The sequence below is a fragment of the Thalassophryne amazonica genome, chromosome 21 (genome assembly GCF_902500255.1).
Source record: "Thalassophryne amazonica chromosome 21, fThaAma1.1, whole genome shotgun sequence".
NCBI lineage: Eukaryota > Metazoa > Chordata > Actinopteri > Batrachoidiformes > Batrachoididae > Thalassophryne > Thalassophryne amazonica.
The window spans coordinates 25043945-25067947 of record NC_047123.1 but is presented as its reverse complement, the minus strand read 5'-3'; the positions used below and the strand labels follow the sequence as shown (position 1 = coordinate 25067947).

Genomic DNA, 24003 nt, shown 5'->3' with positions numbered 1-24003 from the left:
AAAAATAAAAAACCAACATGTCTGACCGTAAGTCCGTCTGTCTCGATCTGCTGCAGGAGCAAACCACGCCCCCTGTTTCCATATATGGTAACGGAAGCCTGACGTCTTCGCGTTGGACTTTCAAAAAAAAAAAAAAAAAAAAAAAGAAGAAGAAGACGTGCTGACGTAAAGGTGCTGACGTAAAGTTTGTCTACCCTTGGCAACAGACGGAACAATAAATAGAGCCAGTGGCTGTGCAGTAAAAAAAAATAAATAAATAAAAAATAGTAACTCCTCATAGACTAATTTAAGACACACTAATAATTTCTTGAAGCTAGAAAGCGACTTAAAAAAATGTTTTATGTATCAATACAGATAAGAGTCAAGCAGACAAATAAATGAATTTAAATACTCTTTTATTTACATATGTTATTTTACAAACATTTACTTATACTCTTTGTTTTAAAAAAATAAAATTTAAAATTCCATAAATTAAATGCACTAAATGTTTTCACAGAAAACTTTATCTCATAGTTAGACAAAGCATGTCAGTTTTTTTTTTTTTTAAGTTTCACAATTACTCTCACATTCCATGAAACAATAGAAATATTGCTCAGAACACACAGACACTACAACAACAACGTTGTCATCTAGCACCATTAAATCATAAGAATTCATAAAACGACTAGGTGGTTATTAGCTGAAACATGCGTTAACTTGCTACATCGGTGTGACCGGCAAGTATAGATGAAGGCAAATTAAAAGTCAGCCCTGTGCCGTGCACGCTTGTGCTTGATAGGAAGTTGTTGATTTGGACGAGTCTTTAAAGGGCTAGTAGGGTCGGCGAGTTGAGTGAATCAGATGACTGCTCATTGCTGCTGCTCTCTCGCCTGTGGGCCACGCCGCAAGTGGGGAATGCCTCTGTCTCCGGGAAGGTGAAGACGAATGAAGACGTGTAGGTGGTGCACGATGGGGTGCAAGTGACCACTGGGGTGCACAGGGACTCAAAGTCGTTGTTGCTTGCAGAGGCGTGCAGGGGCTCCCAGTCCTGCGTGGTGTACACGGAGCTGGACAGGTCAACCTCTGGCACTGATCTCGCCGTCTCCATCTCTGTTTTGGTCAACAGGTCAAGAGACTCCTCCAGGACAGATGAGTCGAGGTCAGTCATCTTCACCTCGCTGGAGGTGGACATGGTGGAGAGGACGGAGCTGCTGCCCGAGAAGATGGAGTTGGAGGTTGAAGAAGCAATGGTGGATACTGGCGGGTTGACGGACACCTCGGTTGGGAAGCAGGACTGGACAGAAACTGAGGGGAAGTCTGTGTCCAGCTCTGAGGGGATTTTGCAGATGGGATGATGAGCGGCCAGAATGAATTCCAGCCGCTCCTTCTCCTTCAGGAGATTGGTGATATCATTCTGCAAGCTCGACTTCTCTTCCTCCAGCTTATCGGTTTCCTGCACAGAAACAGAAGTTGTGACGTTATCATCATTGCTGCTACCTTCTGTTGAGTTAAAAACCTCAATCTGGTGGAGGTACTTACAGCTTGCAAGGTGTCTGTCAGCTCTCGTCTCCTGTTACGGCACTTTGCCGCTGCCTGCTTGTTTCTCTCTCTGCGAATTCTCCTCTTTTCCTCCTCTTCAGGTGTCATCTGCACAAACGGAAGGAAACATTAAGCTTCTTGACCACCACTTAAATAAAAAAAAACATCATATTTCAGCACTGGTGGGTCATAACTACCTGTTCCATTCTGCCCCTTTTGGCCTGGATGTGAGCTTTGGATGCGGTAGATCTCATGGATGCTCTGGAGAAGGTGGGGTTGGAGCTGTAGGGGTGAGATCTGTGTGAAGGGGCCACCGAGGAGATCAAAGGCTGGACCATCCACTGCAGATCTGGGCTGGTGGAGATGGCTGTGACGGTGGGTACGAAGGAGGCACTTGATACTGTGAGATCAGTGAAATCCTGAAGAAGAAGAAGCAGAAAAAAGCAAGAGGCTTAGTGACCATGGTACTGCAGTAGGTCTATAAAAAGCATGATGGTTTAAAAATAGCTTTATGATGTCACTTATGACGTTATAATCTCTCTTTGGAGTTTCCAAGTGGACGGGAGAAGCATGCTTTGATTGATCGATCATCATGAAAACTAAAAAGAAGTGTTTCGGAGTTGCAGCTGAAACCTACCTGAGAGTGAGGAGATCCCACGCTGGAGTAGGACTCGGCAGGGGACGTGTAGTATCCCAGGTTGTCCACGGAGGGAGACGCGGTGCTGCAGCGGGAGGAAGAGTCGCACTCCGTATTCAGGGCGGTGAACATCTTTTTGCAAAATCAGAACAAACTATCCGAAGAGTCGCTGCTGAAGGAGTGTGGGGGAGGAAAAAAAAAGCCGAGATGAGGAATTCCCTCGTCTGTTGGTAACTCCTTGTTGTTTGAAATTTCCACTAGCAAAAGTTGATCTGCCGGTACGACTGTTCACACGCGCTTTTATAGCCTAGCAGGCGGGGGCGGAGCTACACCGCGGGCGGGGCGAAGGCGAAAAACACCCAAACATCCGCATAACAACGCTGTAACAACACTAACTTTTACGTTATTAAACTAACTAACTTTTACGTTATTAAAATCCACTAAACGTTAAACGTCCGACACTTTCTTAGCGCTTTAAAACGTCTAAAACAGCGTTAAAAACACTTACTGAACCTCTGTGCGCTACAAATGGAATATTCCACCACCGGGATCCCCAAGACGTCATTTTCCAAATATGGTGCATCCTGTAAAGTGGGCTGGTATTACTGGGAAACGCACCATTGGCCGACAGCGACGTGACGTTATGTAAGATAAACACAGGAGCTGTTGTGAAAACCGAACAAGTGCATATTGGTCAACAAAAGAACTTCTTACACAACAAAGTAAACTTGCAGAAGTTTTATTCATGACAGATGTGTCAATACGTGGCAGAGAATTGGTTCAAATTAAAGTAAAATATTTATTGAGGTAAAAAAAAGAGGCAATTTTTTTGCTCTAGAAACCACTTAGTGTGACTAAATCTTTTTTTAAAACAATGAAAAGTGACTTGACATATATGATATTTGCAAATAAATACAAATAAAATCAAGTAGAATCAAAGATTGCTTTGCCCCAAATCCCTGTGGCTTCCCCACCCTCAGCTGTCTCACCACAACCCTGGAAAGTGGAGATATCCAACATCCTCTCAGGATAGAGTGACGGTACCAGAGTCATCTGCCAGGATTAAGTGTAAGTTTGGAGAAAAGCAATACTTTGATTCCACTGTAAGGAGGCCAAAGGTCAGGAAACCACATATGGTGCCTCACCTGAAGGCAGAGTCCTTTTAAAACATGCCTCATCGTGTGCCCTCAGTGCAGTCACAGCCCACATTATCAATCCTTTATAGTAATAAAAATATACAGTATAAGTAATACAAAAAAATCATTCATATTTTTTAAAAACTCAAAGTTTTGCACAATACAGCACTTTTTATACAGCACAGGACTTGGTCGAGGTTAGGGAAGTGTGGGATGAGCTGCTTGGTCTGCTGCTACTGCAACTTAGAGCAGCGGAAGAAAATGAATGAATGAATGAACAGCACTTTTTAGAGCTATAAACCGTTTGACACTGGAAACATTTTTCCTTGTTTATTGACATTTTCGGTTTAATATTTGCACGATTCACTGCACCCTTTCAAAATGAAATTTGCAATGACACTGTTGAAAAAAAGGTTGGAAATTCAAACATTTGCCCTCATTTGTTTGTTTTCTAACATTAAATTGAATATTTGCACTGATTGCTGTATTGTAGTTACACAGTAATAAGGTTTAAACATGAAAGCCTGTCTTTGTTTCATGATTTCATGTAATGTTGGCACTGTTAATTGTACTTTTTGAAAATGAAAATTGTAATTGCATTACAAGAAAGTTTGGAAAATTAAAAAATGCTCTAGTTCATTGTTTGTTTGGACTGTTATCTGTACTTTTCAGGAGTGAAAACTGTAATTCAGTGTAGTAGGTTTGGAAATGGATGCGCTTGATGTTTTTTTATGTTTTATATGTAACACTTTGTACTGATCACTGTACATTTTCAAATAAAAGCTTGTTGGAGTGTTGTAATGTTTGGAAATAGACAAATCTTGGCCATGTTTATAGATTTTTGAAATATTTGGTACTATTTAGGAAATTTACTACTATTTACTGCCCCTACTATAGAGTGCCCTCTATAGTAGGGGCAGATCTGGAAACTGATGGGGATCATCATCAATTTCCCTAGTGGAAGTCACGGAGGTATTCAAACAACTGCACAGTGGGAAAGCCTCTGGGGTTGGTGAGATTGGTCCAGAAATGCTGAAGGCTCTGGGTGTGGAGGGACTTTCTTGGATGAGATGCCTTTTCAACGGTGTGTGGAGGTCTGGGACAGTGTCTAAGGTCTTACAAACTGGGGTGGTGGTCCCCATGTTTAAAAAAGGGGACCAGAGAGTGTGTATCGGGGTCATCACACTACTCACCATCGCTGGTAAAGTCTACTCCAGGGTGCTGGAAAGGAGGATTCAGCTGATAGTCGAACCTTGTATTGAAGAGGAACAATGCGGGTTCCGTCCTGGTCCTTCTTGGCGGTAAATTGGGCTCGTTTCGGTGGGGGTTAACCTCCGCCAGGGCTGTACCTGGTCACCAATCCTGTTTGTGATAAGCCAGCTGAGGTGGCTCAGGCAGCTTGTAAGGATGCCACCTGGCGCCTCCCTAGGAGGTGTTCTAGGCACGTCCAGCTGGGAAGGAGACCCTGGGGAAGACCCAGGACTAGGTGGAGAGATTATATCTCCATACAGGCCTGGGAACACCTCAGGATCCCCCAGCCAGAGGTGGAAAATGTGGCCTGGGAAAGGGAAGCTTTAGGGTCCTCTACGACCTGATTCCGGATAAGTAGTTGAAGATGAACTGATGAAAACTGTAGCTACATAGTAATAACATGAAAAGTTTTGTTCTTGTTGATAGTGTAACAACACAATTTCTCAGAGTCAAACTGCCTCTTGTGTATTGCCGGATGTTATATGCTATTTACTATGTGTGACACATAAAACGAATAGTATTTTTCTTTTTCTACTCAGTTGGTTATGTGTCACAGTGGCTATAAATGGAGAAAGAAACATTTACAGTTGCTTACACGGCAGATGTTTTGAGAGGGTGTTGGAGATAAAGGAATGTGGTTAATTTGGAATGCCCTCAAACAACACCAACATACGTGCATGTCTCTACATGGCACAGGTTGCGCACGTTTAAACACCCGCAGGCAGAAGTTGTACCTTGGTGTGCATTTCACGCATGGGTGTGTTTTGGCTGCAGAACAAACGTCTGTAACTGGTTTGTTTAGTGTACTTCTGCACGTCATTAATGGCTGCCTTTCGCACGGTTTTGTCATTCATGCAGCAGGTCTTCCCTCTTGAGAGTAAATCCTCTGGCTTATTTAACCCGTGTGAGGCGTTAAATTAGTCATTAAAAAGGGTGGATGTTTGGAATGCCACTCCATTATGATCGTCATACGTACAGATTTACATATTAATGCTTGAGAATGAAACTTTGGCAGTTTTACAAGATGAAACTTTATTAAAGTCACGATATAATGCAAATCTTTTCCAGATAAATGATAGTAGTTGCAGATTAAACATCATCAAAGTCCCAAAATGTATTGTCTGTGCATGTAAGTTCCACTACTATTACCAACAATTAGGCCTGAAATGGCTCAATTTAGACATATGTGACAAAGGTCCACATCTGCACACTTGCTGTGTGTCAAAGTGAGTCTGCACTACACACAGGCTCTGGGAGAAAGGCAGAAAAGGAGGGGGCGTGGCCAGCAACAGCTCAATTCTATTTAAAGCAACGGGTACATAAACTATAGAAGCATCTGGAGATTCAAATGGAAAAAGCAAATTTGAAAATTAAAAAAACATTAGCAGAAAGGCTTTTTTGATTTTCAAAACATGGCCATATTATTTGACTCAAATAAAATTCAAATTAAAATCATCCTATTTTAATTTTATTTTTCATTTTCAAGTATGTAAATTCAAAGGAAAAACAAAGGGGCATTTAAAGACATAAAAATGGGTGATTTTAGGACATGTGACATTCGTATTAATGAGGCTTTATAAGGAAAAAAAAATCCTGCAAATATAAATAGCACTTTCTAAAACATTTGGCAATTTGTATTAGCTATTATCATTCTATTCATTAATTCTTCTGTCCTTAATTCTCTGCTGCTAATTTTAAACCATTTTGTCAAATCTGACTGAAAGTATTATGCAAACAAAAATTATTACTATTTGCTTTAGTAACCTTTAGCGGCTACCTTTTTAGCATATTTTAAAAGCTCGACATGTATGAAAACCTTAATATGTAAAAAAAACAAAAAAAAAACAACAAAAAATACAATCACAAATACAATGTCATCAGATTTTGATGTAATCAATTTAGTAATCATACATACAAAATGTCAACTTTACCACATGTTCACAATTGCTCATTACAAATGCCAAAAGCATGTTTATTATATTTTATTACTGTTTTTATTGTTGCCATTATACTATTAATATAATTAATATAGTCTGTATTGTATATTTATCCCTATTTTATTTGTGCATTTAATTTTTACAATTATTTTGTGATGTTATTTGTATTTACTATACTTTTGTATTACTGGATGTTAAAATACATTTTCGTACTGTGAAAATGTTAATTTTGCAGATTTTTTGTGATTTCATCAAAGCCGTTGCGTGTCAGTTACTGTGACCTTTCACATTTTTTCCCGCTAATGTTTTGTTGAACATTCCTGGTTGTCATAGCAACAAGCCACCCCTTACTTGTCAGTGACGTACTTAAATTTGCATACTCCCCCTCCAAAAAGATCGAATGTGTTGTGAGAGCAATCACTTAATCACTGAACAAAGCGAAAAGCCGGTTCAGCAGCTTTGCTTGTGAACGTCACGTTACGTCAGAATGACACTGAGTGATCCAACACTTTTCCTATCAAGAACAAACAAGAAGAGAAAAGTATGTACTCTGCAACGCAATAACAATCACCTGAGCTCAATATATTCAACTGCAGCAGTGACCGAACCCATCACAAAGGACAAAATAATTAAAGGAATAAAAACATTGCTGATAAACTGAATAAACACTGTTCCACTGTGATGTTTGTGGTTTTGTTAAAGAGCAACAGAGTGAGACATCTGTCTGTGTTTTCAGTTCAGAGGACTGAAAGAAGACACCGAACATTTACATTGTGTGGTTTCTTTCTCCTGTTTTGTTTGAGCTGTTGGCAAGAATAGCCTGCAAATCAGCCACATCTGCCCCACTGTGTTTGTTTTAAACATGGAAAGCAGGCTGTTTAATAAGATTCATGGCTTCCAGCATGCAGCTTGTACCCGTGATAGCAGAAAAACAAGAAAGTCACAGGAGAGCTTTCATGGTTATTTCAGGGGTTCAAGTGGAATGAGATTTGACCTAGTTTTGTTTTTAGTCCACATCAGTCTGATTTTTTTGCACAATATCAGTGAACTTTTGAACTCTAATGTCACTGCGCTTAAAAATAAATATGGCCCATCTGTGCACATCTTCACGCTTACGTTGCTTTGGTGAAAACAAGATTATGAGGAGCAAAGGGGGGGGGGGGGGGGGATCTATGAACACTGCTGGTCTTGAACCACACACACTGTCCAGGCATGGGGCAAAATACCCGAAGTGGGTGGGACTGCTGGGAAATGACCCGAGCGGACACCCCGCCCTCTGCTCAGGGAGAGGCCCCTCCATTCATTCTCCATCGCTTTCACTTCAGAGGATTTGAGGTCATCATGAATCTAAATTTAGCACAACTAAAACCTGTATGAACCAAATCTAAACCCTGAATGTGCAGGAATCAGTGCTAAATAAGCGCAGAGACACATCCGATTCATCCGTGTAAAGTTACAAAATCACATTTAAAATGAAAGTAAGACCCTTTGGCTGCTCCCTTGTTTTTACTCAGGGTCAGCACAGCAGATCTGCATGCTGATTTGGTACAAGTTTTATGCCGGATGCTCTTCCTGACACAACTCCACATTATAAGGAGAAATGTAGAGGGTGGGGTTTGAACCAGGAACCTTCCACAGTGAAACCAAGCACACTAACCACTTGTCCATCAGCCCTGCTTGTAGTTAAAATGTGATCGACATAAAGAAAGCAGCCCCCCAAAAGGCAAATGAGCAGCCAATGGCTGGATTTATGGTTGAAAACCTCATATATATTTTTCACACAAAGCAGTGAGCAAGACAAACTAAAAGTTTCATTAAATGAGCCACTGTTTCAAACTGAAAGAAACAACAAATGAACCAACTGCTTTCCAAAATGAGCCTATTTAAACACGACATACACTAAATTAAACTTTTGATTCAGACAGTGATCCATGATTACTTTGAAATGCTTGGAACAGCTGCCTCACAAAACAGTCCATTTTCAAAACACAACTCAAAATGCAACACATCAAATTGCTTCAGAAACTGAAATGCTTACATTACAAAGATTGTTTTAAAATGCCTGAAATGCCAGTAAAACAACTCTCACGAAACAATTTATTGTTTTGATGTGCATGAAAATAAGTGGACAAAAATGCTTCACAAAATTATGTTTTGAATTACAGAAAACTAAACAGAACATTGACTTCATGAGTGAAACAAAAATGAAAGTTACTTCATAAGATGACACTTTGTTTTGAAGTGCCTGAAATTAAAGAAACTAAATGCATCAAAAGGTGACTCTTTTTGAAACACTCAAAACATGAAATTAAAAAAAAAAAAACTGCTTCATAATGATTCAATGTTTCAAAATGTGAAACATTTCAGAGGTGTTATCAGGTTCCAAAAACAGCATTTTCAGTTTTAGAAGTGTTTATTTCTTGGTAGATTTTACATAATATATAACAAAGAGGTTATATTTACACACAAACAAAACAGAGTTTGCAGCTAGCTAGACCAGCCACTGACTTCACGGTAGAGGTGGGCGGATCGATATCTATATATCGATAATATCAATACCAACGCTGGTATTGATATTGCCGATCATCATGTAAAAAGGTCGATACTCAAGCTTTTTTCTCTCCCGCATGCACTGACTGCTGCGCACACAAATTCATCAAAGTCTACTCTCCGTCTGTAAGAGCAGCGCTGCCCTGTGCTGTGTCACACAACACGGAGCAGTGCACCCTTGTATTGTGGTTTGTCAGCCGTCTACCTCAGGGGATTTTGTATTAAGTTGTGTTGAGTGATATTTTTTAAACAAAAATGTTGATTGTGATAAAGTATTTTGTTGTCACGTACAGTGTTGGCAATATTCTATCCTAGGTCTTTTGGATCCTTTGGATCTATGAAGCTTAAATATGAAAAAGTATCAGTATCGATATCAGCGATACTGGGCCTGTATTTACTTGGTATCGGATCAATACCAAAATTCCCCGTATCGCCCACCTCTACTTCACGGTGCATCTCCACTCTGATAGGCTGTCACTCCTGCCCCTTAAAAAGAAGAAGAAGAAGAAGGAAAAAAAAAACCGGAACAGAATAAAACACAATGTGAGTTTTTAACCTCTTCAAATCAGTCAAGGTTAGCCATCTTTGAACTTGTTGAAAGTCTATGTCCCAAGAATGCTCCCTGTCAATTTGAAGACTTTAGCATCAGACTGGACTTATGCTGAGCACCAGTGGCAGCTGGTGAAAAACAGTCTTGGTGGGGCTACTGTGCCAATAGATTCCCTTGCCTTTTCCAGTACAGGCATTCAAGTGAACAGTCGGAAAATTATTACAATTCCACAATAATCATTTCATGTCCTTCTCAAAATCAGCAGTTTTACAGATCAAGTTAATCATTTACAGCTATATTAGGCCCCATTTCTACTTTGGAAAGGAACAGTAACAAATACAACACTCAAGTTCTTGAGCAAAGAACATTTCACCATTTGACACCAATTACACACATAGTACACCAAACTGTACTGCACTGCCATTATCTTCAGACAAACAGATCCTGGGGTTCACAATGACACCGACCTTAACAAAATGGAAAATATCATCAAATTTACACTCTTTAAAAACATGGAAAAATTCTTCAATTGACAAAAGAACATTATGTACATATTACAATGTTCACACCACCTTCAGAGAGAGAGAGAGAGAGAAAATGTTTGTGTGTGTGAGTGAGTGAGTGAGTGAGAATGTGTGTGTGAGTGAGTGAGAGAGAGAATGTGTGTGTGTGTGTGTGTGTGTGTGAATGAGAGAGAGAGAGAGAGAATTATTTAATTAATTAAATAAATTGTCCCTAGTAACTACATACAATTGGTTATTTCGCTGCACTTCAAGGGCGCTTTGAATGACCGCCCAAGACGAGGAACGTACGTTTTCTGCTCCTGTCGGTGGAAATGCACTGTTGAATGACAGTCAGTTGGAGGAAGTGTTGTTTTAATCATTCATATTACATGTAGGAACATACAAGTAAGTAAAACTGACACTGATAATACTTTTTAAATATATATATACGTATTATGACTTTTCCCCTCCACATCTAGGAGGGCAGCGCCGAGCGCCCCCTATGGGCCGGCCACCACTGCTGAGCACAGAGAGACGGACAGATGCAAAGTCTTCGCAAAACCCAATGGCCATATTTGATGGCCTCGGTTAACACGTCACTTTTCAAATCACTCAAATCAACGGTTGACAGCCAATCAGAATAGAGTGGCTGGTCTATATAATTTCATTCAAAAATGTAGTTCCTGAAATTACATTACTACTGGGATGGCCTACAATTACTCCTTAATTGGAGTAATGGATGGATGGATCTAGTTGGCAATGCCCCCCTTCCCCAAACCAGAACTACTAGCTCCACCTCTGCACCAAGCCACTTGCAACAAACTCATTATTCTGAGTACTTTTTGTCCTCCTTACAGATACGTAGATGCATTTACAGTTCACTGGCTGTCAATCACAGAAACCTTCTCTCAGCCTCGTGCTATAAATAAACTTGCAGGGATTCACCCTCCTCCTCGCGCCCTAAAAGCGGCGCCTCCGCGGCCAATAATGACGCCGCGATGAGGCACAATGGATGTCGGGAGAAGAACCTTTTAGCGCATGTTGCACTTTCTCTCGTGGCTGTGTGTGTGTGTGTGTGGATGAGAGAGTGATGAGTGGGCCACACACGCAGCAGCCACGCACGGTCGTCTGCGCGCTCGCCGCGCGCCCCGTCCTCCCGGAAACACCATATATGGTTCGACCGGTCCATTCAGCGATTGGCTGTTTTACTACAGCGACGGGTCTGTTGCTGGAGGTCTAGTCACTGGCAGACAGGTGGAATCTATACACTGATGCTTATGGAATGATCAGCAGCTTTGTGCGTGGAATCAACCGTGTTTCAGAAAATTTAAAATAAATCACATGATTAAATATTGATATCTTCAAAACAGGTTATCTACTCGCATGGGAATTAACCCTAAAAGCACAAAATTTATATATAAATATGAAAAATTGCAGTTATGATCCTGTATTTCAAAGAGTATTTAATTCCCTAACATACTGCCCACTGTTAATGTGTTCACATGGAAGTGACACACAATGTATATGATGCAGATGATGCATACATGAAATGACGTAGTCCAGACGGTGGACAACTCCTGGCGCAGGGGGTCTCCATGCAGACAATCCTTGGATTACGCTTTTAAATACTACACTAAATCACAATTATTTTTAAACGAAGGGAATTCCATTCCCCCCCCACCCCCACGCCTGGTGTTTTATCAGCGTTCATTTGAACAACATCTGCTCCCATGTTTCTGCCTCACTTCCCCCTCCCGAGGAATGGTGCGGTCCCACCGCACGGATTTCATTCATAAAATTCCAGCTCACTATATAAAAGGCGGGCCTCACTATCTGCACAATAACCAAGCTCCGGCGGTGCGCTCACGGCAGGTATTTGGCTCTTTTATGACATCAGATGACAACATGAGCCCGGACTCGTGCGCCGACTCGGACCCGTCGTCCAGCTGTGGCCCGGCATCGCCTGACGGGGACACCCCAGGGTGCAGCCACAGCCAGCACCCTTCTGACGCGCTTTCATCACCAGAAGACGGCGGCGAGGTACACACAGTCTGGTAACATTATAGTGAAGACGTGAACGCACGCAGTGCACGAAGACACTTTCTGCAAAGATGCATCATCTATTGTGATTTTTTTTTTTTTTTAGATAGATTTTTTGTTTTGTTTTGTTGTTATTTCTATCCAATCTAACATGCACATTTAAAGGTCATCTGTAAACGTGACCATCTCTGTGATTTGGCTTTTCCAGAACACTGAGCCACGCGCTGCAGATTCCTGCACTCCGACTGGGAATGCAACCTCCACCTCTCCGGATCTAAGGTGGACGGTGCAGCCGTCGGCCGTCAGGTCGGTCTCCTCCGCGTCCGGCCGCGCAAAGCCCAAAGCGCACGGCGCGACCCGTGCGTCGGCCGCTCCTGCAGGTGCAAACAAGGCGAAGCCCTCAACCAGGAAAGGACAGAAGGAGCAGGTACGCGAAGGGACGATCGGTGGGAGGGGACAAGGATGTGCAAGTGTCAATCAATCAATCAATTTCAATCAATCAGCATGACAGCTCTCCATCGCAGTGTTTGAATGAAATCGGTCCATTTTTTTTCCTTGTAGAGTTACAGTAGCCCATGAATGGATTCTCTAATTGGCGCAATGTGTAATTACTTTGAGTCATGCGCGCTCACGTGGCTGGCAGACCGTGCCAGTGATGCAGCATTTTAACGCCTGAACTGAGAGAGAGAGAGAGAGAGAGAGAGAGAGAGAGAGAGAGAGAGAGAGAGAGAGACGTCTGCGCCAGTTTCATTTTGCCACTGCTGGAGTGCCAGCTGCTGATTTGACAGGATCTTTATGGCACGGGGAAAAATAACAATAAAATAAAAATAAGATTCTTCTTGACTGGTTTCAGCTCTCCAAAGAGGACGAGGAGAGGAAGAGGATCAGGAGAGAGAGGAATAAAATTGCTGCAGCGAAGTGTCGGAACAGGCGCAGGGAGCTGATCGACACTCTGCAAGCTGTGAGTCTGAACGGCACAGGCGCATCTAGCGGGGGTACTTCAGGTCCGACCCCACCCCCCAACCACCCCCGTTGAAATATTCCAGAAACAGAAATGGCATATAAAAAAGGATAATAACTGCTACGCAAAATAATTGACTGTTTCAAAACATTAGAAACTGTAAATGAACTAATAGCTTCAAACAGTAATTCAGATTTTTAAAAGTATTGCAACATCAAGTGAAATACTTAAACAATAGTTTCAAAGATTTTAAACCATCAAATGAAACAGATGTCTCATACAATGATTCAGTTTTTAAAATACATACAATTATTCTTTCAGATAACAATTCCACTTCAAAATCTTTGAAATAAACAAAACTGCTTTAAAATGTTTCAAAATATAAACCAGAAGTAAAACACTTTTCAAAATGCAAAAAAAACCAAAAAAAAAAACAAAAAACTGTGGGTACATTCAAGTTTTTTTTTTTCAAAAACAGAAGACGCTAAATAATTGCATCAAATATTATTCTTAGTTGCTTGAAACAAAATGAATGGCCTGCTTGAGAATTTCCCTCAAGGTTTCAAAGTGCTCAAACAGCTAAATGAAATGAAATTTATACAGTAATTCAGTTTCACAATGTTTGAAACACAAAATGAAACTATTCACACAGACAATGATTCAGCTTGAAAATGAACGATTAAAGTAAGTCCCTGCGGCTGCTCTCTTTTTTCACTTGGGATCGCCACAGCAGAGCCAAGGTGGATCTGCATGTTGATTTGGCACAAGTTTTACACTGTATACCCTTACTGAAGCAACTCACCATTGCATGGAGAAATGTGGTAGGGGTGGGGTTTGAACTGGGGACCTCCCGCAGGGAAACCAAGGGCACTAACTAGTTCACCACCACCCCTGACTTTGAAAAATATATGATTACTTAAAGTAATATTTTTGAAATATTTTTAGAAAAAAACAACAAAAACACTTTTCAAAATGCACAAGCCACTGATTCACTTTAGTGACTCGTTTGTTTCTGAAAAGCAAAAGACACTAAATAATCAACCATCAAAAATAATTTACTCTTTCAAAACGCCTGAAATTAAATGAAACAGATTCAATATTTCAAAATGTTCAAAAGAAATGAATGTTTTGTTTTTTTGTTTGGATTGCGATGGATTTAACAGGAGCAGTTTTACACATTTTTCAACAGAAGCCAAATGCATATTCTTAAAATGTATCAGTCGGACTTTGCATGAATAAACAAACATCTGACAGAACATGACCTGCAACATGTGTATTTCATACTGCATACTTACGATTTAACTACATTTTTTTTTTTAAAAACGTCATCAGATGAAACACTAGTTATGGAACATTTGAAACACTAAATACGATAATGGCTTCAGAAAGTGCTTGATGTCGAACCCTCAAAACACTGACTGAAACAATTGCTCCACTAATTGTTTCACTTTTTCAAAACATTAGAAACTAAATAACACTTGTCTCAGAAAATGATGTTCCAAAATGCTCAGGAGCAAATTAAATAAGTGCTTCATAAATTTCTTCTGCATTTCAAAATGCTTGAACCACTACGATACTGACTGGTGGACAGTGGGGCCCCACACCCCCAAAGATCAATTCCTGGCTACGCCCCTGAAGCTCAGCAAATCAAACATTAATCCCGATAAATGCCACTAGCTGGTAATGATCAAACCTTGCAGCCTGCTCATGTTTGTTTGTTTTGTCCCTCCTTCATCTTATTTATCCTTTTTCATCTCAGGAAACCGACAAGCTTGAAGAGGAGCGATCAGCCCTCCAGACAGAGATTGCTGACCTGCTGAAAGAGAAGGACAGATTGGAGCAGGTCTTAGCCTCTCACAAAGCATCCTGCAAACTCCCTGCAAATGATGACGACGAGGATGTTGGAGACGAGTCTGTGCTGCAGGAAGAGACGGCTTCTTCACAGCTGTTGTCCATCATGGAGAAAAGCCCACAGAACAGTACGCCGATTGCAGAAGCCCCCACAGCTTCAGACATGGACAACATCCCGTGCATCCCTGCAGCAGCCGCCATTTTGGGCAACTCCAACATCCTCCTGTGTGCAAGTGCAGGGGAGGAGGCTTTGCAAGACTTAAAGGGAGAGGACCTGGATGACCTGATGCCCAGTCTGGAGGTGGCAGCTGGGGCTGAGATGCCTGCCTCGGTCCCTGACATTGATCTGAGCGGTCCCTTCTCCCTCCCAGACTGGGACACCCTCTACAAGTCGGTGGCAAATGACCTTGAATCTTTAAACACACCGCTCATGTCTTCCAGTCCAACGTGTAGCAATTACCGCACAGTGTTTTCCTTTAATTTCTCTGAGATTGATTCACTGGCTGATGGATGTGAGAGCTTCAAAGGCAGCTTCGGTGCATCTGACTTCATCAAAGAAAGTCTTGATTCACCAACTCTTTTAGCCTTGTGAATGCAAAGAAATCACAGGTGTAGCTAAGACAGGTTGGTTTTGGATTTAAAGCCCTCCCACAATATTATGATGCCAGCACAGCATCTTTTTGAATCTTTCAGCAAAACAAACCAATTGCTTCACATAACAGTCACTCATTTTGAAATTTGAAAGAAGACAAAGGAACAAATTCCTCCAGACATTGACTGTTTTGAAAGGCCAAATTTGACATTTGCTTCATTGTTTTAAAGTGTTTTACAGAAAATGCATCAACTGACTTTATGAAACATTCAAAACAATTAATGAATCAATTGAAATTCACCGTTTTTGAATACTTGAAACAGTAAATGAACCAATTGAAACACTTGAAAATAAGTTCACAAAAATCTAATCTAAACTGTAACTTAATTACTTCACAAAACAAAGTATCAAATGCATGTATCAAAATGCAAGAAACAGTAAATGAATTAAATGAAACACTTAAATTGCTTCACACCATGTTTCACTTTTGAAAGGCTCATTTGAGTACCAAACCAGTTCATTGTTTTAAAAGACAAGAAGCTATGATTCAGTGTTTTAATACACTACATAAACTATTTGTTTCAGGCAATGATTCATTATTTTGACACCACTGAAAGAAAAAAATTTTTTATTTATAATTAATTTACTGGCTTAAAACTTTTTTTTTTAACTTTTTGAAACATTCTAAATACTAAATTTAACTATTGTTTACATAAATTAAACACTGACTTATTATAAATGGTACGTGAATCAACTCATTAAGCCTATGATTCAGGGTTTTGAAACACTAAATGGAACACTTCACACAATTACCTCCCTTAACTTACCTGAAATAAAATGCATGTTTCAGAAAATATTTTCCAAAACACTCTAAACAACTTGAGAAAATGATGTGCTTTTGTGAAACACTTATGCAAATAAAAATGTCTTCAGAAAGCGAGTCACTGTTTCAAAATGCCTGAAACACTGAACAAATGATTCAGTTTGGCAACAAAACCTAACAAAAGAACTGCTTCAGAATTTGATCAGCTGGTTGAGAGTGAAGAACTGTGGCAATGACATCTAGCAAACAGGGGGGCAAGGAGAGAAAAATTCTGTCCACACCCCTGAAATAAATAATGCAGTAACTGAACATACTGTAATTGTGTTGTAACCAGCCAGTAAGCTATGATTCTTGTGTCAGTTTTGATGTTGTGTAATCGAACATCAATGTAGACGACTTTTATTCTGTGATTGTAATAACTTCTTCCATAATGATGGTGCATTTTTCTCAGATGGTGTTAAAATGCATGCAAAAAACAAGTCGCCTATTAGTGCAAGAGGTATGATCTTGTCTTTTTAAAAATCCCTAAATGTGATGTGAAATTAGATCAATAGTCTAATGATGTATGTTGACAAACATGTGCTGTAATATTAAAATAAATAAATAAATAAATCAAGCAGGATTACTATGTAGCCCTAAATATATATCATCCTGTATGGTGACATTTACTTTCAAAGATCACCTCATGAATTTTATCAAGATGTATTTTATGGCATATAGTTTATTTTTTTACTTATTAAGATGATGCAAGTAATAATAATAAAAGAGGTAACCAGAACCGGAGCTCTTTGACTGTTATTGATTCGGGGTTCCGCTTGGTTCCACCGCTGCTCTGAGATCAGACCAGTGGATTCCACAGCAGCGCTGAGCGTGCTCCGCGTGACGTCAACACGCTGCTGGCTCGTATCTCTTCCTTGACCATATTTGGGTGACTGCAGTTGTTTGTTTCCATGGTGATGGTGTCAGGTTTCGGGCTGGAAGATTGTTACCGGAAAAGCACGAAGCTGCTGATCGTAAACGCTGAGAACTGTCGTAACTCAGGCAACAGACTCGTTTTAATATTTTTCTTGCTTTTGTTTTTCTTGTCTGTCGATAACGATAGTTCACCCAAATAATTCAGCTTTAAATTTTTAATTAAATCTTAACAAAATTTGAAATGTCCAAAATGTGTTGTTTGTTTGTTTAATAAAAAACCTAACCATTGACCAATTTACAAACCACATTTAGTAATAAATAAATAAATAAAAATATGATGGTAGAAATCTGATTAAATACATAAAATTAATTTCTAAAACTTTTATCACCAAAACAATGCATGCATTCTTAAAGGTGGAAATTGGTGACCCATTTTATAGACTGATATTTATATTTATTCATAGTTAGTTTTTCCATTATAATTTCCCAAAGTTCGAGGCACAGCAAATATGTAAAACCTCTGCACTGTACTACAAATATAAAATTTCCACAAGTGTATTTTAATGGCACAAATACATAAATCTATCTTTAAAAAATGCACTAAGGCTATGTAGCTGAAATGTGTATGTTTTGTGAGAAAATACAATTTTCATTTTGGACTTTTTACATAGTTTTATCCTTTACATTACCATCTACATGGTGCATATAAGCTTGGAACTGGTCTAAATGCAGTCTGAACAAGCTCAGAGAAAGAATTAAATAGTAAAACAAAAAGTTCAAATGGGGAATATGCTATGTCATAATTGTGAGGAAATATGATTTTTTTTTATTATTATTATTCTCATCTTTATTATTGTTGTTGTGTTTCATGCTGTTTTTAGAGCAGCTGCATATTTGTATTGTAGTACGTCTTGATACCAGTAGGGGGAGCTCCAGTGTGATCAGTGTTGTGCTTATCACTATTTGATCAAGTGAATGACTGATTTATAGCCTGCTTATTTTAGAGTGGTGATGGTTGGTCCACCCGTGACTCATATTCTGTCTACTCTAGTTGTTCCATTAGGTTGTTCTTCCAGTGTTACATTTCATACTCCAAAGTCTAAATGTAACAATTTGAAACTCATTGAGCACAAAACATTCAACTTTTGTATTGTTAGTCTGCTTTGTTCAGTGTGAAACACATTTTGAACAAATTTCTGGGGGAAATAAACCCCTCATAAGTGTGCACATCCCACGTACTTATATTATATAGTTATACAAGTATAACTTACCAGATACAATACAAACATATATAGGAAACATTATGTTGTAGTTATTGCTAATAGTGAAGTACTTGTGTGTTTTAGCTTTTTTAATGTGACATCATCGTGTTATAGTTCTAAATGAAGATCAATTTATGTTTTGTCAGCATTATATTCAATTAGTTTCAGATGCAAATGGGTTTAAATGTAATTGTTTTAGTTACTTCTAATTGATTCAATTAGCTTTACATCCTGCAAGTTTTATAATCTCTTCAATTTAGATTAAATTAGCATCTAGGTTTTAGATTTACAAATTTTATACTCAATTAGCCTTTCAGTTAGCTTTATATATATATATTTTTAAGGCTTAAGCAATTTGTTTTAGATTGTGCTAGGTTAAGTTAGCTTTTATATTCTACTAGGTTCACATGAAGTGAATTTTAGCTTTGTTAGCTTTTCAGTTATCCTTATATTTTATATTGTATTAGCTGTATATTCAGGTAGGTTTAACTTTAATTAGCATCGCCATTAGCTTTGCATTCTACTAATTTTTATATTAGCCTTTCAATTAACTTTATATTCTGCTAGTTTTCCATTCAGGTAAGTTTTACATAAAATTGGCTTGTCAGTTAGCTTTTTATTCTGCTACTTTTACATGACATTTGACATACATTCAGTTAGCTTCTCAGTTACCTTTTTTACATTCAGATAGTTTTAGATTCAGTTTGCTTTACAGATACTTTCTATTCTTTTCCGTTAGCTTCATAATCATTTAACAAGAGGGATGGTGGTTAAGCTCTCTTGACTCTTGAGCACGTGGGCTTGGTTCTAGTGAAGCCAAGTTCTAATCTATGTGGTGTTTGCGTATTTATCGATCGCAAAACTGTGCTTACAAAAAGTTGTCACAGTGAAAATGAGTTGCATCAAATCAGCTTTGAAAATGAAGCTTGTCAGATTTATATAATGTATTCTAAAGCTTAACCCTTAAATTCCTAATGAAACTCTCCAGTGCCCTGGTCAGCATTTCATTATATATCTATTAATAGATCAGTGTTGTAGACAAATATATGTCTCACATCCAGAAAGCTGAGATTGTTCTGAATATTTTGATATGCAACACATGGGCTTTACACTAAAAAAAGTACATTAAAATGGGAGTTTCTTAAGGTGTTGTAAAATCAAGAAAATACTTTTAGGGCTCTAAGGGTGCAGAAGTGCTTTCAGGGCATCATAAAACAATTAACATTAAGATTATTTATTTTTTGTGGATGCACATTCTTTTTAAGGTAGCTTTCTAGTGTTATATTTTGTACACTCCTATGTGTGCACAGTGCAATACTTATTTCAACTGATATGAATTACAAGTCTACTGATTACATACAACCACGGATGCTTTTCCTTCGGTCATTATACAATGGCTATAGCCCTTAGCCAGGAGGTTGTGTTATCAGATGGCTACCAACAATCACAAACTGTTTCGACCCTTAACCATAACACTCTCCTGTTGGCGGGTCAGCAATGGTGGGCAACCACTGCTCACTCTCTCCTGGCTGTCAGCTCAACTGCCTTCTTTCTCCCACTCTCTGTCAGACCCACAGCTGCCAGGAACTTCTAGGCTGATTGGGCTGGGAAGCCTCTGCACCCTACCTCAACTGTGTACAACCATGCCTGCCAGCCTTTGTCACTGCAATCCTGCACCAGGTCTTTGTAGCACTCAGATTTCCTCTGGAATGCCTCCTCACACCCTTCTTCTCATGGCACTTTGAGCTGTACCAGTATCCTCTTCAGGTCTACCCTAAGCTCCCATGCTTGAGCTGACTGCAGGAGACTTGCCCTGATTTATTGGGTCCTGGTGGCTTTGCTCCCTTCTTGACAAATGTTACAGGTGGTAGCCTGTTCTGGCATTGATGTTTCCTGATTCTTTCCTGATTCCTGAGTCTTACATCCTGCCATGATGTGTGCCATGGTTCCATTTTGGCTGCAGAGCTTAGACATTGAGTTGTCTCTCATACTCCATCAGTGTAGGTTCACAGGGGTTGGAAGGGTGTCATAGACAGCACTCAACAGCTTCTAAAGGTCAGCCCATGTCAGTTTCCTTGTGAGGAGATAGTATTTTATCCAGGCTCCCTGGGAACCTAGCTTTACAGCTCTTGCCTTCCTCTGCTCTTTCTCTAAATCCCTTATTTCTGCCAGGACCATGGTTTTCCTCTCCAAAGGGTTGGCTTTTCACCACCTTTGGAAGCAGGTCATTCCCAGACCTTGCCTTCCCATGCATAGTGCTCTGATAATGTCTTTGAGTTTGAGGTTCCCTTCTGCTTGGGCTAATGATGCTGAGGCCTCCCGCTTTCATCCTGACCTGGTTTTTACTCTAGCTTCCCTGACCTTGTTATCTCCTGACTCCCTGGAGGTCATAGCAACCCAATACTTTGCCACATGGAACGTGACAAGAGGGGCAGTTGTAGTTGCCCTGATCTGATGTACAACCTGACTGATGTGAAGCTTGGAAGGATTCCCATCCACCATCTAAGGTACATGTTGAGTTTTTGTTCCACTCCTTCCACTGCTGTAAGTGGGACTTCATACACGGTCATCATCCACATCAGTCTGGGGAGCAGGCCATGTTGGTACAGCCATGCTTAAACTTCCCTGGGAGTCCAGATTTCTCAGTGTTCCTCAGCCAAACGTCTACTTGCTTCTCAGTGCTGCGGACATTGTTGCAGTCCCTTAGTGACTTGTTGTACCACTTTCCCAGATACTTGATGGGATTATCCTTGATGGATGGAATGATCTCGCCTTGAATGAGCAGATTGTACTTGTTGTTGATGTTGCCCTTCCTAATAATCATGTTCTCCATTTTCTTGGCTTGAATGTCATTCTTGCCCATGTTGCCACCACATCAACATTCACTAAGATCCATCTTGCCTGCACATGGGACAATGTTGTGATTGTTAGGTCATCCATGCAACCCCTGATTGCTCATTGTTGGACCCCTGAATGCATCACTGGGCCTCTGGTTTCCTTTTCCATTTCATTGATGATGAGGTTCATGCCCATGACAAACAGGATGGGGAGACTGTGCATCTGGTGACAATCCCTCTCTGGAGGTGCTGCTACTGTGTGATGCAGTCCTTAGTCTTAAACTGGTGCTGATCCCTTTCTAAGTAGCTACTGTACTCATCATTCCCTTGACGTGATCTGGGATGTGATAGTACAACCCCTGGCAAAAATTATGGAATCACCAGCCTCGGAGGATGTTCATTCAGTTGTTTAATTTTGTAGAAAAAAAAGCAGATCACAGACATGACACAAAACTAAAGTCATTTCAAATGGCAACTTTCTGGCTTTAAGAAACACAATAAGAAATCAAGAAAAAAAATTGTGGCAGTCAGTAACGGTTACTTTTTTAGACCAAGCAGAGGGAAAAAAAAAAATATGGAATCACTCAATTCTGAGGAAAAAATTATGGAATCATGAAAAACAAAAGAATGCTCCAACACATCACTAGTATTTTGGCTTTTATAACAGCTTGCAGTCTCTGAGGCATGGACTTAATGAGTGACAAACAGTACTCTTCATCAATCTGGTTCCAACTTTCTCTGATTGCTGTTGCCAGATCAGCTTTGCAGGTTGGAGCCTTGTCATGGACCATTTTCTTCAACTTCCACCAAAGATTTTCAATTGGATTAAGATCCGGACTATTTGCAGGCCATGACATTGACCCTATGTGTCTTTTTGCAAGGAATGTTTTCACAGTTTTTGCTCTATGGCAAGATGCATTATCATCTTGAAAATGATTTCATCATCCCCAAACATCCTTTCAATTGATGGGATAAGAAAAGTGTCCAAAATATCAACGTAAACTTGTGCATTTATTGATGATGTAATGACAGCCATCAACCAAGTGCCTTTACCTGACATGCAGCCCCATATCATCAATGACTGTGGAAATTTACATGTTCTCTTCAGGCAGTCATCTTTATAAATCTCATTGGAACGGCACCAATCAAAAGTTCCAGCATCATCACCTTGCCCAATGCAGATTCGAGATTCATCACTGAATATGACTTTCATCCAGTCATCCACAGTCCACGATTGCTTTTCCTTAGCCCATTGTAACCTTGTTTTCTTCTGTTTAGGTGTTAATGATGGCTTTTGTTTAGCTTTTCTGTATGTAATCCCATTTCCTTTAGGCGGTTTCTTACAGTTCGGTCACAGACGTTGACTCCAGTTTCCTCCCATTCGTTCCTCATTTCTTTTGTTGTGCATTTTGGATTTTTGAGACATATTGCTTTAAGTTTTCTGTCTTAACACTTTGATGTCTTCCTTGGTCTACCAGTATGTTTGCCTTTAACAACCTTCCCATGTTGTTTGTATTTGGTCCAGAGTTTAGACACAGCTGACTGTGAACAACCAACATCTTTTGCAACACTGAGTGATGATTACCCTCTTTTAAGAGTTTGATAATCCTCTCCTTTGTTTCAATTGACATCTCTCGTGTTGGAGCCATGATTCATGTCAGTCCACTTGGTTGCAACAGCTCTCCAAGGTGTGATCACTCCTTTTTAGATGCAGACTAATGAGCAGATCTGATTTGATGCAGGCGTTAGTTTTGGGGATGAAAATTTACAGGGTGATTCCATAATTTATTCCTCAGAATTGAGTGATTCCATATTTTTTTCCCTTTGCTTGGTCTAAAAAAGTAACCGTTACTGACTGCCACAATTATTTTTCCTGATTTCTTATAGTGATTCTTAAAGCCAGGAAGTTGCCATTTGAAATAACTTGTCTGTGATCTGCTTTTTTCTACAAAATTAAACAACTGAAATGAACATCCTCAGAGGCCGGTGATTCCATAATTATTGCCAGGGGTTGTACTTCAGAGCTGTCCTGAGTAGATCGTGAGGATTGGACCCATAGGCATTAGCCAAGTCCAGCCAGGCTACTGTTAGGCCACTTTTGTTTGACCTGGCTTTGTGTATCCTCTGGCGTAGGACTCCCGTGTGTTCCAGGCATCCCGCAAATTCTGGGATCCCTAACTTTGGATAGAGGTGTTTACAAATCCATTTTTGACCACTGAATAGGAGGAGGAGTAGGGACCTGGTGAAGTTATAGGGATTCTTTATGAACTGGGCCTTCTTCTTTTCTTTATCCTTGCTATTTCTGCCCTTGTTAGTCTGCTGAGGCGCTCTCGACGGCTGCTTGTGAGCTCCTGTATCCCTTCCTTTTCCTCAGTGCTGCTTGTTAAGGCTCTTGATCTCATTCCTTAAATGATGGATCTCTCTCTCTCTTCTGTTTGGTTGTTTTCTTGCCTTGATATTGACCTTTCTCTTTGTTGTTCCAAATCATTCCTTTGCTAGGCTGTACGCAATCTCAGTGAGACTATTCACTTTCCGCTCTCGTATTCCCGCTAGTGGTACTTTGTCCAAGTCCTCGACAAGGCTAACCCACTCTTTGATATCAGACATCTTTGACCACTTAATCTTCTCCTCAATGGGTTC

At 40.0% G+C, this 24003-nt stretch overlaps 2 protein-coding genes across 2 annotated transcripts; one reads left to right on the top strand and one right to left on the bottom strand.

Moving 5' to 3' along the window:
* Positions 1-664: 664 nt before the first annotated feature.
* LOC117503111 (proto-oncogene c-Fos-like) lies at positions 665-2365 on the bottom strand. The gene is made up of 4 exons (XM_034162278.1): positions 2156-2365; positions 1716-1937; positions 1519-1626; positions 665-1432 (listed from the first exon to the last, which is right to left on the bottom strand). Exons 1-4 carry the CDS (start codon positions 2285-2287, stop codon positions 803-805), a joined length of 1092 nt encoding a protein of 363 aa, XP_034018169.1. The 5' UTR covers positions 2288-2365; the 3' UTR covers positions 665-802.
* Positions 2366-11946: 9581 nt separating this feature from the next.
* On the top strand, positions 11947-15763 carry LOC117503316 (proto-oncogene c-Fos-like). Its single transcript, XM_034162535.1, has 4 exons — positions 11947-12122; positions 12331-12549; positions 12976-13083; positions 14843-15763. The coding sequence occupies exons 1-4, from the start codon at positions 11970-11972 to the stop codon at positions 15524-15526; spliced, it is 1164 nt and encodes a 387-aa protein (XP_034018426.1). The 5' UTR covers positions 11947-11969; the 3' UTR covers positions 15527-15763.
* Positions 15764-24003: the final 8240 nt, after the last annotated feature.